Raw genomic sequence first — 13,477 nt, forward strand, 5'->3', positions numbered from 1 at the left:
ATTAATTATGCCATTTTCATATATTTTTTATATAATTATTAATATTTTTTTATTTATATGGTTGAATTAAAATACGTGAATATATTTTTTTTAGTCTAGCTTTGATTTTTGTTTACTTTTTTATTTTGAACCGGCAGCCTTAATAGACATTTTTTTTATTGTCTAACCATGCAAGTCTTTTTCCTTTTTTAGGCTACGATGTATTTAACTAATCCTAATTTTTGTGTCTCGAAATAAAAGTTATATGTTCGATACTTTCAAATTTTGTTTTCTTTACTTAATTAGTGATTAACAAGTATTTATGTGTTCATTAAATACACGCTTTATTTAATTATATTATTGTCTATGTACGAGTAAGTTTAATACAAAGCTAAGTTATTTTTAAATATAAATTAATTAATTAAACCTTTGACTTTCAACATCTTGTCGACAAAAAAAAAATCAAAACACGTCTCTTAGTAATAAGTAAAATACGATTTAAAACTTTCATTAATAATCATATGATGGAAAACTTACCAACCATGAGAAAGTAAATATATAATTTTTAAAATAATATTATATTATGATAGGATGAATAGCCAAAAAACTTTACTTAAAGATAGTAGATTAAAAATGAGTTAAGTCAAAGATCACACACAAACTTCAAAGTGTTTGGTGAAATTGAAACAACGGATAGTTGACTAATGTAAAAAAAAAATAGTTTAGGTTTGGAGATCATCACTTTGATAAATAATTTAAAAAAACAAAGAGGCATGATTCATGATGGACCATGCATGTATAATCAAAATTTAAATATAAAAAATAATTAAAAAATTATAAATTAGATAACAAATAAATAAAAAGAGTAAAAAATTCATATTTATATGCACGTAGACAAAAGATTAGTTAGTGGCTTAGGGATTTGTTAGGTATATATGTGTCAGTAATTTGCTCATCTAATCCCGAGAACAATTATTTAAAAAAATATATAATAAAATTCTAGGGGTTGAATATTAATAGGGAAAAGAAGCAGGTGTAAAAACGTGAAATCTCCAAAATACGAGGGGTTTCCCGACAAAAAAAAAAGAGAAAAAAATTAAAGTGTAATTTAATTAATTAATAAAATAATGAAATACATAAAATCCTTTGTCGGACCCACCTCCCGACCACAGTTGTGGGTACCGAACAACCGCGCCTTCATTTGACTTTTGCGTTTCGATTTTCTCCTACAAGAACTTGACCCAAACGTGACAAACGACCAAAGGCCAAATAAAATTTTTTTCCGCATTTTTTTTTCAGGGAAAAGAAATTTGAAGACAGGAAAGAGTTTTTTTTTTTTTTTTTCAGACATGAGTGAGTTGAGTAGTTACAGTTGTGTGTTGTTGTTAGTGGTGTTGGGGTTAAGCGCGGGAAGTTGTTGTTACGGGTTCGGTACTTTCGGGTTCGATATCCATCATAGGTATTCGGATCCGGTTAAGGATTTCCTGACCGTCGATGAGTTACCGGCGAAGGGAAGTCTGGAGTATTACAGTGCTATGGTTCATCGTGATAAAATAATTAAGGGCCGTCGATTGGCGACGGCTAATGATCAGACGCCGGTTACGTTTCTCGATGGAAACGAGACTTATCGATTGAGTGGCTTGGGATTGTATGATTTCTCGCCACCTCAATCTCACTCCTTTTTGTTCTTATGAATTTCACCTTCTTTTTTCTTTTTTTTCAAATGATTTTTGAAGATATTATTTTTGCTTAAAAGTTCTTACTAATTATAGTTTGTAAAGTGAATTTTGGACAATCCAGAGGCGAATTTCCATTCTTTCCATTTTTTTTATATTTTTTTGTTTTAGTTTTTGGCATTTTTGTTCTGTTTGGTTGCTGAGAAAAACTGGAAATTTTTTCCCTCTTATTTCAGCACTCAGCTTAACTGTTTAGTAGGTTTGGACTATGTTTGGTTGGTGGAAAATTGTTAAGGAAATAGAATTGGGATGAAAATGAGAACAAAAAATGAATAAAGCAAAAGATGAACACTTTTTCTTTTTATTTTCCCCTTTTGAGCTTCCCTTTCCTTCAAATTTTCCTCTAGACAGAACTTCAGGGATTAACTATTCTGTCTCTTCCTCTGCCATCTTCTTTTTCCTTTTTTTTTTCTCTTTAAATCTCAATTTTTCTTCATCTGCTTCCTTTAGGATTGAATTGTTAAGTACTAATAATTTTTTTCCCAATTTTGGGGAATTACAGTTTGTATTACGCGAATGTATCAGTAGGGTCGCCGGCTTTGTCATTTTTGGTGGCACTAGACACTGGCAGCGACCTCTTCTGGTTGCCATGTGATTGTTCCAGTTGCGTGCAAGGCTTAAGCACAGCCGATGGCCAGGTAACTCTTTTCTTTTAATTTGAACTTTTATCTCTTTCACTTCATTAAATAAAAGAGAATCTCTGAAATATTATGCTTTATTTATTTCTTCAATTCTTCATATATTTTTCCTACCACAAGTTTGTAAATTTTCCTGTGCAGCTTTAATGGTTTATCTCTAGTCAATTAGAATTTTGGCCTGAGTTTCTTGAACACTATTTTTGTGTTGCAGACAATAGACTTTAATATCTACAGCCCCAATACTTCATCTACTAGCTCCAAGGTTCCTTGTAGCAGTGACATGTGTGAACAGCAAAAAAGATGTTCTTCATCTCAAAGTAATTGTCCTTATCAAATTCTCTATCTGTCCAATGGTACTTCATCTACTGGGGTCTTGGTGGAGGATGTCTTGCACTTAACCACAGATGAGGATAAAACCAAAGCTGTCCAAGCCAAGATTACTTTCGGGTTTGTAATTTTAAGTTCCTTTGCCATTGACAAACATTATTGTAAATGCCAGAATTTCCACCCTGTGGTCCTAGAAAATAGAGTTAGTGGATGATATATAAGTGAGACCAACATGATATGCACCGGTAGTCTGCTATTCCTGTGGTCATTTACTTTGTAAAAGTCTTAGTAAAATAATCTGATTCTCAGGTTAGGCTGTTGAAAGTTGGGTGAAAAATCATTTGATAGAATCTTAGGGAGAGGGGTGTGTGGTCAGTGAGGTTTCTGATATAATGATTTTTACTTTTGTTTATTCATGGAATATCTATGTCCCACCATCCTCTTTCCTTAATATTGCTTCACATTGTTATTGGAATGTCTGTTTAGAAATTTTTTACTAGTTGTCGGACTTCTGATTCGGATGTGCTGCTGTATTGCAGTTGTGGGAAGGTTCAGACTGGATCATTCTTGAATGGTGCCGCTCCTAATGGTCTTTTTGGGCTTGGTATGGACAATATATCTGTTCCTAGCACATTAGCAAATGAAAATATTACTTCAAATTCGTTTTCTATGTGCTTTGGACGTGATGGGATTGGAAGAATCACTTTTGGTGATAGGGGCAGCTCATATCAAGGAGAAACACCATTTAATCTCAGGAAATCACAGTAAGTGGTTACTTTTCTGGTTGCATTGATGATGATAAATGATAACAAGCTTGTTGAGTCTGGCATGACACTTTTCTGATACAGGTTTTTTGTTGGTTTTACTGACTTCTCTTATTGATATTCATTTTCAGCCCAACTTATAATGTCAGTATCACTCAAATAAACGTGGGAGGAAATGCTGGGGATCTTGATTTCAGTGCAGTTTTTGACTCCGGTACCTCATTTACATATTTGAACGACCCAGCTTATACTTTTATTTCTGAGAGTGTAAGTAGTTCAAATCCTACGTTTCATGCTGTTTCCTGGAGTTCGTTTCTTCCCATGTAAGTATTTATCATCATGTTATTTGGCAGTTCAACAATATGGCCATAGAGAAGCGGCATACATCTGATTCTTCCGACCTTCCCTTTGATTATTGTTATGACCTAAGGTAATCTTTTCATCTAAACCTACCAAAAAAGACTTCTGTATTATCGTTCCTAGCCCTCAGCCCTTGAGCACTGACTTCTTCTTTTACATCACAGTGCAAATCAAACCAACTTTACGTACCCTGTAGTGAATCTGACAATGAAAGGTGGAGATTCTTTTTTCGTTGATGATCCAATAGTAGTGGTTTCATTGAAGGTAAAAGTTCATGTCAGTTCTATCAGATTTTAATCCTTTTCCTTGACTTACGCTGCAATTAATCTTTGTTTTTTTTTTTTTTATCTCCAGAGTGGAGATTTATACTGTTTGGGTGTTGTGAAAAGTGACGATGTGAATATCATTGGACGTAAGTATCTCCCGACACAATTAGCATTGCTTATTACTTTTTTGTGGAGCTTACTCTATAATGGTTATAATGAAAACCGTGTTTGACTTTGGCCTAGTAGAGCACTGCAGTTACACTTTCATTTGATAATGAATTCTATACCTTTACTGAGATAAAACTCCAGATAAGAGTGAACATTTAGTATAAAGAGAATATAGCTTCCAATTTCCAAACACTGGAGGATGCATTCATCTCGTATCTTACAAACACTGGAGTGATGTGGGATCGAATGTTGCTAAATCTCCTTATCTATAAAATGATGTACCTCCTCTAGTTGTTACTGGACTTCATCAAAGCCATACATGCCATTAGTTTCTGGAGGCATTGAGTCAGTTTTGTTTCATTTTGTTCCCCTTCTGGGCATTGAGCAAATGCTTGATTGCTTCTTACATATTTATTAATTCAATCCAGAAAATTTCATGACTGGTTATCGGATAGTCTTTGATCGTGAGAAGATGGTACTGGGCTGGAACCCATCCGACTGTGAGTAACTTCTCTTCTGTTTTCCATGCGTTGTTCGATTCCAATCGATCTTTTAAATCTCTAATAGTAATGAGATCTGATTCCTACAGGTTATGACATTGAGGCCAACACTTTACCCGTCAGGCCTCCAACTGCAGTCCCTCCTGCTGTTGCTGTCAATCCAGAAGCCACAGCAGGGAACGGTAATACATCTCACATTTCAGGGGCATCGCCACCCATGGCAAACCAATCACCCAAGATGAAAACTTTGTCTTATGCACTCATAGTTGCTCTCATTCCATTTTTTGCCCTGATTTAATCATATTCTTTACTTCACAGAGGCTTTCCTCCCTCTACATACCTGTACCATGGGCATATTGTCATAGGTATACAGGAAAAGGAAGCATTTTTAGCTTCCTATTTTTTTCATGCTAGTGGCATAATTACATAGGATTGTAAATAAGTTTTGATTTTAAGAGACTGGTTATAGCATTCTTACATTTCCAAGTTATAAAATTTGGAGTTTGCCTGCCTTTTCCAATATCATTATCTCTATCCTCCCAATTTCTTATCATTTTTTTTTTAATTTTTATTATTGTTATAGCAACCCTTTAAAAGAGCAAACTTTTTGAATAATGATTGTAATTGGCCAATGAAATGATTGATGATATTAAAGCTATTATAGATACATTATATAATTCGTAATAATATATTTTTACAAAATTCAACATTTTAGCTTATAAATATAGTAGTAGCAATTTCATGAAACAAAAAGTGTTATTTCTTGAAAATAAACCAAATGACTACTTTATATTTAGACATGAAAAAAAAATTGAAAACCGAATAGGTTTTAATTCTTAAATTCATTTCAAAATTTATATTATCTACCGTAATTGCATTTTTACATATATATAAAATGAAAGCTTTTGTGTTATTATTTTTTTTATATATTATGAAGAAAAATAAAACCGTTTTCACCATTATTGGTCAAGCTATGCCTAGATAGTTTGCAAATAAACATGTAACAATGCTATCAAGAAGAACATAAAAAATATATAAATCTAAATCTTAATTTTCATAATGAGTAGTCATCTAATCGGTATACTGATTAGCTTCATGATAAACATGAGATAACAAACAATTTCAATCTCGATTAAGTAGTTCTCTAATGAGTTTAAGAAGATTAACATTAGGATCAAATATGGTACTTTTGCCTACGATTTTTTGTAATGCTAATAAAGAGTCAGACTCACCTGGATTCTCCTATAGCCTCTATCCCTACACAACTTCAGGCCTTGGTAAATTGCCCATAATTCAGCTGTTAATGAAAAAGTAATACCAATTTTGTGTGTGGAACCCAGTCACCCACTACCCAATTACCATATTCATCCCTGAGCCAACCACCCGCGGCAGCTACCCATGGCTCTCCTTGGGCACTTCAATCAACATTCAATTTAACAAAAGAATGATTAGGCATTTCCCAAGATATCATAATTTCCTAATTCATTCTACTTCAAGATATCCCATGCCTCCTCCGACTTGGACCATATCTGCCGCCAGGCGTTGTAAGGCCAAGAGAAAGAAGCATCTAAGATGCTTAAGTTACGCCAATACCAGATAAACCATAAAGTATAGACAAATAGGACACCCCAGGGAATATTTTCAACCATGGAATTATTTGACATGTTCACCAGGAACCATTCGTTTAAGGCATAAAGTAAAGAAATCCTCTCCAAATCGATCAAGTTTAGTTTGTAACCACGGCTCTCTTGAGGTTCGACAATCTCTAAGAGCATGTAATATTGTTAATCCTACAATAACCACACTCTTCTATTATATTATGTATAACTTTGATTTATACCTAAAAAATCACATTTTTTGAGATCATCCTAATATAATTTAAACTCTCCCTCCAAACACTTTTCTCTCTTTTTCTTTTTTGTGCAGCTCGGCTAGGCTGGTTAGAGTTATGGCACCATTAGTTGTAAAAGGATCTGGTTTTGAAACCCATTTCTTATGTAAGCCAGCCCAATCAAGTTCTGGCTTTAGGCTCCTAACTTTGATTGAAATCTGAAGATGAAGGTGAGGTGTGGGGTCGGTTTGGACCTGAATATTGTTTGGGTTCCATCAGTTCCAACTTTTAAGCAACGCATTAATGCTAAAGTCCACAATTTGATGATACCATGACAATCTTCCGAGTCCATGGCATCCAAAGCAGATGGAAAATGGGGAAAAAGTTGTGGCCTGGAGAAAAAGGAAAATGGGGAACCGCCAATTCTACCATATTTTCAACTTAATAATCATGAAAAACTGGTAAAAGAACCCAACAGATACCACTGTTAGCCATACCCAACATATCAAACAAAGCTAAGACTTGAAAAACAAGCTTTGAAAAACACAAATAACGACTCTGATTGTTTCTTTTTAACCACTGAAAAGAGCAGTTCTTTTCCGTGACTACACACGAGCTTCTATCTTTTCTGTTGGATCAAACTTTATTTTGGGGAAGAAACAAAAAAGGTGTACGATTCTATTTGGTAAGCTATGAAAATGACAAAAGGTCAGTTGCACGGCGACTTTTGGGGGAGGATGCATGTGTTGCTTGATGAACAGTACTTGCTTAAGGCAGTTCTCATTACTATTCCAGGGCCACCAGCTCACCTTCTGCAGTAACAGATGTCTGTGGTTCTCTGTATATATCTGCATAAATCTTCGAAGTTTCCATGCAAAATAAGCTGAAAGCTAACTAAGACCAAAGAGTTCTTTTAACATGGCTTTGATCGTAGCGCTGTTGAGCTCACTTATCGTTCTCTCGGCATCTTCACCAGCTGATGCTCTTAGCTTGAATCACTATGAGAAAACGTGCCCTGATGTTGAGTCAATTGTTTCAAAGGCCGTCCAGAGCGAAACAAGAAAGGATAAGACAATCCCTGCTGCCCTTCTGCGGATGCATTTTCATGACTGTTTCATAAGGGTAATTGGTGTAGAATTTCATAGACCATATCTTTGGAAGTTGGTTTGGATGGTTATAGATTTGACTGACCTTTTTTTCTTTTTTTGGGGTTGCTTTGGTTGAAGGGTTGTGATGCTTCTGTGCTGTTGTACTCCAAGGGAAATAATAAAGCAGAAAAAGATGGGCCTGCCAACCTTTCTTTGCATGGATTTTATGTTATTGAAGGTGCTAAGAAAGAAATTGAAGCTTCGTGCCCTGGTGTAGTTTCATGTGCTGATATTTTGGCTTTGGCTGCAAGGGATGCTGTCGTGCTAGTAAGACTGACTTCTTTCGTGTGCTTCTACCTGTGCATTGTAGGAAAAAAATGGTAATGAAAAAAACAAAGAGTCATTTCTAATTGTCTGTTTGAATTCATGATAGTCTGGAGGTCCAACGTGGGATGTGCCCAAGGGAAGAAAAGATGGGAGAACATCGAAGGCTAGTGAAACCCTACAGTTGCCAGCTCCAACCTTCACCATATCTCAACTGCAACAAAGCTTCTCTCAGAGAGGTCTATCCATGGATGACCTTGTAGCTCTTTCAGGTAACTGAATTGACAAATTTTATACTTCTGATTCTACAATATTTACAAGGAAAAGGGATAAAAAAGTTGCACCTGATGCTTTTGCAGGAGGCCACACTATTGGATTTTCACACTGTTCATCCTTCGTGAACAGAATCCGCAACTTCAACGCAACGCAGGACATAGACCCTAAGATGCATCCCTCATTTGCAGCGAGCTTAAGGAGTGTTTGCCCGATCAACAACAAGGCAAAGAACGCTGGAGCGACTATGGATCCTTCTTCAACAACTTTTGATAACACGTACTACAAGCTGATCCTTCAGCGCAAGGCCCTGTTTTCTTCAGACCAAGCCCTGCTCACAAATCCAAAGACCAAAAATTTGGTACACAAGTTTGCCACATCAAAACAAGCTTTTGAGAAGGCTTTCGTGAAATCTATGATCAAAATGAGTAGCCTGAACGGTGGACAAGAGATTAGAAAAGATTGTAGGGTAGTAAACTAAGGATCTCTTAGCTTAGTTCTCTAATATTTTAAATTATGAAAGCCAGGTTGTCCATCAATGGGCTGCCTTTCCTCGAGATTTTATTGCTGAAGAAGCACAGCTACACTATTAGAATAAGTTGAGGTACCAATGCTTATGGATATCTTAAGAAACTAGCTTTAGGTTCGCTTCATTGGCCCTGTTTACAACTTGGGTGTGTCCTGCTGTGAGAACAGCATTTGCAACCTATAAGTGAATAATTATGCAAAAAGATACTGATTTGTTCTAGTTCCGAACACTTTCATGTTTGAGCTTCAAAGGGTTCAATAACTTGCTACAAATTTATACTCCTCAAAGAAAGATCTAGGAAAGTGCATCAAAGATTAAACTGTTCCCTCTTCTTTTGCATCTTCAGGCCCAACCTAATTCTAAATTAACATAAATCAAGAAAAGCAGGAAAAAACCAGCTTGCCCTTTGACATGCAAAGCCTACTTTCAAGGTAGGGCTTTCACTGATGAAATACAGATAAATACAAACAAGCAACTCGACCATGTCTAATGCAAAAGTGAAACCAGCATATGCATCAATCACTAGAATACTGAGAGTAAAACTGACAAGCTGCATGTGGCTTCACAATTTACTCCAGTTGGCAAGCCATTTTTGTAACTAATAACAGACAAAATGGGATTAATTCTATTTTTAGCAATTGTCTATAACAAACATGAAATGTACAATCTTACTAAACTTGAGCTTGTCTTTAACGGTGTAGTTCATTTGTGCTACAAAAAGCAGCATACATCAACAAATATATAAATGAACTAAACCACATAATCATCCGGCACCAGAGGAAAAAGTTTCCTGCAGCAGTCAGAAGTAAGAATGCACATCAGAATGGCTGCATAACAAGAAACTTCCATATGCTAATTTAAGGTTGTTAATTACCTCAATCCGCTCATGGTTCAACACAATCTCTGCTAATTGAATGTTTCCATTAAGCCTAGCTGCCTTATTGGATGGCAACAACGAAAAACCATCAAGAAGCTTCACACATTTGAGTCCCCATTTGACCATTAGAAACTCAATAAGATGATGACCACTGCACATTATTTGTCAGCAGAAACACTTATAAGAACTTGATATCGGAAAACAAGACAACATTCCCCAGCATAATTTCCACACATCATTAAGAAACTATGGACAACAAATACATCAGAATCCCAATGAGACAGAATAGCGAATAGTACCTTCGATTATGATAAGTTGTTATGAAAACTGATCCTGGATTACTTTGGAGCAGAAATGCCACAGTAGCAAAGAGGTCGTCAAAGGCTAACCAATACAAGTTTCCATTAACATTTCAGCTTAAAAGTTAATTGATTAGTGAAAAGAAAAAGCATAACATCTAGACAACTGACAAGTAGTTTTACCACGTGCATCATAAAGAACATCAGCCCCTAGAATAATTTGCGGATGTAAACTAAATATGGATGCATCCCAAACTCCCCATGTCAGTCCTAATACCTGAAAAACCAAAACTCAAATCCATGAACAGAAATTCATGCAGGCACCAGGCCGAAAAAGTAACAACATTACTCAAGCAATCAACATAGAACATTATTAGCGAAAGACAGTTTACTTCACAGTTTAGATTATTTAGATCACACACTCTTCTCATGTTGGCCAGCACCTGCAAATAGTGCAGTGAAAAACTTAATGACAATGGCTTAAACAAGGTAAAAAATATTAGTAGTTACTACACTAATCTGCTTAAGCAAAAGCAAATTTGCATCAAGCCTTTAAATTTTGAACAAATTGGTCAAAATTTCACCTAAAGACAAAATAATTACAAGTAAAAATTCTACCTCCAATCTGTTTGCATCATCGGTAAGGGTGACAAAGGAGCCAACTTTGGCAGCTACCAACCCAGGTAAGCAAGTACCTGCACCGAGCTGCAAAACAAACACCGTTATTGGGAAAATCCCAAAGCCAAAAACTCAGAATTAATGATGGAAAAATACCTCGACGACACGATTCCCGGAAAAACGCAATCTCTGTTGCCAAACATACTCGGCCAAGATGATGCTACATGGCCACACAAATAAGCCGTAGTCTTCTTTCATGTTCTGCTCATCGTCAACTAATGAACAAAGTTAAAAATTTATACTCCAAAACTTCTGTTTTTTTTTTTTTTTGCAGAGAATTTTGATGAAAAATTGAGTAACCTCGATTATCGATATAGAGAAGGCGGTTCTCTCAGAGTCGCCGAAAGCATGACGAGATACAGTCGTCATTTGCTGATCGGCCAGCGCTTCTCCGTCTCCGCCTTCGTCGTCGTGGTCGTCGTCATCGTCCATGTCTCCCATATCGCCGCCGGTTATATCTTCTCCGACGAGTACGGGATTTTAAAGACGACACGGGGTACGCGAAAAGCTAGAAGCTCTCGACACCAGAGATCAACGGTCGTGATTAAGGGAACGGCCCACGCGTAAAATGAACTCACGGATATCTGTACACGTCGCACGCATGCAATCATTATCTTTCTCTTTTTTTTATCCGATTTTTATTTTATTTATTTATTTGATGTCATTTCCCCACTTTCTCGAATTATCATCAACTCACTCGCTGCTCGTCTTCCTTTCTTCAGTTCTCTGAATCAGATGGCTTTTGCTCATTGTTTGGTTGCAGTTCCGGTCGAAACTTCAAAGCACTCCAAACCTTCAATTCTCACTTGTTCTTCGAATGAGTCTCTGTCTTCTTTAGCTTTCACTTCTTCTTCTTCCTTTTCTCTCTCGTCTAAAGCCCGAAATCTCTCTTTCCGTCCCAGAAATCACAGAATCAGACCCAAAGGTGACTTCTTTTACTATTTCTTTGATTTTGATAGTCATTACAGTGTTGGGATTTAGCGTTCTTGAGTTTACTGAATGCTTGTAGAGTTGATGAAGTTTGAATTTTCATGCAAACCATTTTCTTTTTCGGAGAAATGGGTTGCATTGATCAAAATTTGTTGAATGAAGTGGAAAATTTAAGCTGACTATTGGTGTTTTCGCGAGCTACAATTTTGATATTTTCTTGGTTTTGGTTTAATTATGAACAGCAAACGCTGAGCCTCAAGAATCTGAAGTCAATATAGCAGCTGATGCATTTACTCATTTCAAGCATCTGCTTCTGCCAATAACAGACGGAAATCCTTATCTCTCGGAAGGAACAAGACAGGTGACTTTCTTAAGAAACCCCAATGTTAGAACATCGACTGTAAATTCTTCCAAACAAAAAGGGTGCTTCTTTAAGACGCCCAAATCCTTATTTGCATTTGGATCATCACTCTTTGGGTTAAAATTTTTGAGCAGGCGGCTACAACTACTGCTGCTTTGGCAAAGAAGTATGGAGCTGACATCACTGTTGTAGGTTTGTGCACTGTCCTCTGCCAATAGCATTTTTGTGTGTATTGTTAAAGAACATTTTTAAGGCAAGATTTTCAAGAACTAAGAACTTTATGCACGTTGCAGTTATTGATGACAAGCAGAAAGAGGCGTTGCCAGAGCATGAAACTCAGCTGTCTAGCATTCGCTGGCATCTCTCTGAAGGTATGCATTCTATGCGGTTTCAGGTTTAGCAAAAATTCACTATAGAAAGTTTAGAATACGCACATACTTGCAGACATATGTATATGTATTATGTATACATGGAATTAAAGTAATAAACCTTAGGATAGATTTCTGGAATCACTAAAAGAAATATGGTCCCTGGGCATTTTTTTGGTCTTTGCTGTTGGAAAATAATGTATTTTATAAGGTTCAAACATCTCACATTGCCAAAATACATGGACAGGAAAACGGAGTGGGCTCGCGCGCACACAAGATTGGGCCAAACAGTTAGAAACTTCAGATTTCCCTACGTTGATAATGCTGCTGCAAGTCACTTGGACATAGCCCACATGTATACTCTGCGCGCAGGGGGAAAATCTGAAGTTTCTAACTGTTTAGCCCAATCTTGCAACAAGCCCATAGTTGGTTTTCCAATATAAGGCATTCACTTTTTATGTATTTTGGTAATATGAGATGTTTGAACCTTATGAAATACATTAGTTTCCAACATTTGCTTCCTTGGAATGTTCATCATATACAATATTTGACTATATTATTTGTGTGTCACATGGATATGCCTCAGGAGTTTTCAGGTAGGTAAGTAAAAGTACAAAAATATACATGAAACTAGGGTGGTAGTAGTTCTTTGTGTCACTGAAGCTTATTTTGCCACTTTTCTTTTTTTTTTTCTTTAAATGCAGCTTTCTGACTAGGTGCTTACTGATGTGAAAAACAACAGGAGGATTTCAGGAATTCAAGTTGTTGGAGCGACTTGGGGAAGGAAGCAAGCCTACTGCTATCATTGGTGAAGTTGCTGATGACCTAAATTTGGATCTAGTGGTCATGAGCATGGAAGCCATCCATTCCAAACATGTAGATGCAAATCTACTGGCTGAGTTCATCCCATGCCCTGTCCTACTTTTACCATTGTAAGATTCACTGCTTTTAAGATTGAACACAACTGTGTTGCTTGCAAATGCCAGTTTTCTCCTAGGCTTTTGTGATCTCCACTTAATTTGCTTATTGATGATACTAGTCAGATTAATCTTTAGCATAATTTGAAGTTATGAAACAAGGAGAAGTGCCAGATTGATGATAAGGTTAAATCGAAATTGCATTAGTATTTCTATAACTAGAATGTTGGACCATTATCTGATGGAAGCAAGAGAAGTTTTGAA

The 13,477-nt window shown here is 36.3% G+C and overlaps 4 protein-coding genes across 6 annotated transcripts; 3 read left to right on the plus strand and 1 right to left on the minus strand.

Moving 5' to 3' along the window:
• The first annotated feature begins 1,232 nt into the window (after window positions 1-1,232).
• LOC18610716 (aspartyl protease family protein 1) lies at window positions 1,233-5,258 on the plus strand. The gene is made up of 10 exons (XM_018114136.2): window positions 1,233-1,627; window positions 2,218-2,353; window positions 2,565-2,800; window positions 3,220-3,444; window positions 3,576-3,711; window positions 3,798-3,874; window positions 3,969-4,068; window positions 4,159-4,216; window positions 4,667-4,738; window positions 4,828-5,258. The coding sequence occupies exons 1-10, from the start codon at window positions 1,329-1,331 to the stop codon at window positions 5,034-5,036; spliced, it is 1,548 nt and encodes a 515-aa protein (XP_017969625.2). The 5' UTR covers window positions 1,233-1,328; the 3' UTR covers window positions 5,037-5,258.
• A 1,720-nt stretch (window positions 5,259-6,978) lies between these two features.
• Window positions 6,979-11,219, minus strand: LOC18610718 (Putative methyltransferase family protein). 3 transcript variants are annotated; one of them, XM_088804652.1, is made up of 9 exons: window positions 10,938-11,219; window positions 10,734-10,838; window positions 10,578-10,664; window positions 10,352-10,402; window positions 10,143-10,236; window positions 9,960-10,044; window positions 9,658-9,811; window positions 8,326-9,573; window positions 6,979-8,014 (listed from the first exon to the last, which is right to left on the minus strand). In XM_088804652.1, the coding sequence occupies exons 1-8, from the start codon at window positions 11,076-11,078 to the stop codon at window positions 9,547-9,549; spliced, it is 744 nt and encodes a 247-aa protein (XP_088660778.1). In that variant the 5' UTR covers window positions 11,079-11,219; the 3' UTR covers window positions 6,979-8,014; window positions 8,326-9,546. The 3 variants fall into 3 exon arrangements, with proteins under 3 accessions (XP_088660778.1, XP_088660781.1, XP_088660780.1); XM_088804655.1 differs by having other exon boundaries at window positions 10,734-10,852; XM_088804654.1 differs by lacking the exon at window positions 10,352-10,402.
• Window positions 7,488-9,002, plus strand: LOC18610717 (peroxidase 64-like). Its single transcript, XM_007046549.3, has 4 exons — window positions 7,488-7,691; window positions 7,796-7,984; window positions 8,091-8,253; window positions 8,341-9,002. Exons 1-4 carry the CDS (start codon window positions 7,488-7,490, stop codon window positions 8,733-8,735), a joined length of 951 nt encoding a protein of 316 aa, XP_007046611.3. The 3' UTR covers window positions 8,736-9,002.
• Window positions 11,220-11,285: 66 nt separating the features above from the next.
• On the plus strand, window positions 11,286-13,374 carry LOC18610719 (cell wall integrity/stress response component). The gene is made up of 5 exons (XM_007046557.3): window positions 11,286-11,562; window positions 11,810-11,928; window positions 12,063-12,120; window positions 12,222-12,299; window positions 13,039-13,374. The coding sequence occupies exons 1-5, from the start codon at window positions 11,373-11,375 to the stop codon at window positions 13,230-13,232; spliced, it is 639 nt and encodes a 212-aa protein (XP_007046619.2). The 5' UTR covers window positions 11,286-11,372; the 3' UTR covers window positions 13,233-13,374.
• Window positions 13,375-13,477: the final 103 nt, after the last annotated feature.

The sequence above is a fragment of the Theobroma cacao genome, chromosome 1, assembly GCF_053813885.1.
Source record: "Theobroma cacao isolate CCN51 chromosome 1, ASM5381388v1, whole genome shotgun sequence".
NCBI classification, from domain to species: Eukaryota; Viridiplantae; Streptophyta; class Magnoliopsida; order Malvales; family Malvaceae; genus Theobroma; species Theobroma cacao.